Here is a 1,924-nt window from a genome sequence, read left to right as displayed (position 1 = left end):
GAGAAGACTAACATCACTCCCCCCCCCCCACCCCCCCCCCCCCCCCCCCCGCCGCCTTCCAGGTCGCTGTTTAGCCAGATCTCGTTGATCCCCCTGTGGTGCGTACCTGGGCAGTGGCAAAAGTGAGGGGGGGCACCAGCGACCGGACGGCTCACTTTCGCCGACCTTCACGAAGGTGGGGCGAGAGACAGGCAAGCGAGACCTGGACAGGCTGCAGCACACCGGTCTCACGCGCAAGTAGCCAGGCCCACTCCCACCCATACCCATACCCATACCCATACCCGCACCCGCACCCGCACCCGTACCCATACCGTTACCGGCAGACGCGGGAAGGACAAGCATGTCGTGGACAGACAAGGTGAACGCAGGGCACGCGGCCATGGTGGAGGAGGACTACGAGACGGCGGTGGCCATGTACTCGGAAGGTATTGATGCCGCTCGGGATGGAGGCGAGTCGGAGGCTCTGGCGGCGGCTCTGTCGTCGCGGGCGGCGGCCTCGCTCAAGCTGGATGATGCCATGGAGGCGCTACAGGACGCCAACGATGCGCTGGCCATCGATCCGACGATGCACATGGCGTACATGCGCAAGGGCCTGGCGCTGTTTGCCCTCGACGAGTTTGCCTCGGCGCTGGCCGCCTTCCAGGCGGGTGCCGAGATCAAGCCGAACCACAAGCCGTTCAAGACATGGATCCGCAAGTGCAAGGCGGAGCTGGCCAGCGAGGGCGGCAAGCCGGCTGTGGCCACGTCGACACCGGCGGCCGGCGCGGGGTCAACCTCGGCGCCGCCGCCCTCGTCCGAGGCGGTGGCTACCACCGCTGCCGGCGCCGCCGCCGGACAGGCGCCGCCGGCCGAGCAGCCGTTTGTGCCAGCGCCGTCGTCGGTTCGGTTCGACTGGTACCAGAGCGAGGAGTACGTCATGCTCTCGCTCTACGCCAAGGCGACAAGCAAGGCCGAGACCGAGGTCAACTTTTCCGAGCGCAAGGTGCATGTCAAGACGACGCTCAAGGACGGCAGCGCTTACGATCACACCTGGCATCTGACTGACGCCATCGACCCCGAGGCGTCGTCGTTTGTCAATACCCGGATGAAGATCGAGTTCAAGCTGAAGAAGAAGCACCCGCTCAACTGGGGCGAGCTCGAGGGCGAGGCGACAACGCTGCGGCCGTTTGACGACGCGTCGACGGTCAACAAGCACGCGTACCCGTCGTCGTCCAAGAAGCACATCAACTGGGACGCCCTCGAGCACGAGGTGGGCAAGGAGAAGGACGAGGAAGGTGACCCGCTCAACAAGCTCTTCCAGGAGATCTACGCCAACGCCGACGAGGACACCCGCCGCGCCATGAAGAAGTCGTTTGTCGAGTCGGGTGGAACGGTGCTCACCACCCAATGGGCCGATGCCTCCAAGGGCTATGTCGAGGGCACTCCGCCCGAGGGCATGGTCAAGCGCTCGTGGGTTGACGAGGAGCTGGGCAAGCCGACCAAGCCGTCCGACAGCAGCTAGCAATAAACCTGCATGCCACCCTTCTCCCAAGAAGCTAGAACCTTCCCCTCTTCGATGAATCCCCTCTCCTACCTATTGACTCGTCGGCTTCGATGCAGTGTGTGGTTCGGCGCCGGTGACGGCGACGATGACAAAACCGCCGCCAAAGAGCAAAGAGGGCAAACGGGAAGGAGGCGACCGATACGACTCTGTTGCCAAGAAGACCAACATGGACGCCAAGGCCGTCATTACCGAGCTTGGATGCCATCCTGACACTCTCAACAACACCAAGCTTACCCAGCTCATTCTTGAGCTCCATGCTGTGGTATGTGGATGACTATGGGGGAAGGGGAGGGGGAGGGGGGAGGGGAGGGGGTGGGCAGTGTGGATGCCCTGTGCCATGCATTGTCCATGGTGCAATTATCATGGGACTGAGGGGGGGGA

The 1,924-nt window shown here is 63.6% G+C and overlaps 2 protein-coding genes across 2 annotated transcripts in view; both read left to right on the top strand.

Annotated features, from left to right (window-relative positions):
- Positions 1 to 224: 224 nt before the first annotated feature.
- AMSG_06895 (SGT1a) lies at positions 225 to 1,522 on the top strand. The gene has a single exon (XM_013901492.1). The coding sequence runs from the start codon at positions 341 to 343 to the stop codon at positions 1,499 to 1,501; it is 1,161 nt and encodes a 386-aa protein (XP_013756946.1). The 5' UTR covers positions 225 to 340; the 3' UTR covers positions 1,502 to 1,522.
- Positions 1,523 to 1,709: 187 nt separating this feature from the next.
- Positions 1,710 to 1,924, top strand: part of AMSG_06894 (glutaminyl-tRNA synthetase) — a gene marked incomplete at its 5' end in the record, with an annotated part of 3,075 nt that continues 2,860 nt past the window's right edge. The window contains one exon of the mRNA XM_013901491.1: positions 1,710 to 1,805. Within this exon, the coding sequence (XP_013756945.1) occupies positions 1,710 to 1,805 (96 nt within the window). The remainder of the gene's footprint in view (positions 1,806 to 1,924) is intronic.

This window comes from Thecamonas trahens, assembly GCF_000142905.1.
Source record: "Thecamonas trahens ATCC 50062 unplaced genomic scaffold supercont1.29, whole genome shotgun sequence".
In the NCBI taxonomy this organism is placed as follows: domain Eukaryota; order Apusomonadida; family Apusomonadidae; genus Thecamonas; species Thecamonas trahens.
Note: the sequence above shows the minus strand (reverse complement) of the source record. Positions and strands in the feature narration are given on the sequence as shown.

What these genes read in the sequence shown, in the direction of transcription:
- AMSG_06895 (XM_013901492.1), top strand. Translation starts at nt 341, where the DNA reads ATGTCGTGGACAGACAAGGTGAACGCAGGGCACGCGGCCATGGTGGAG.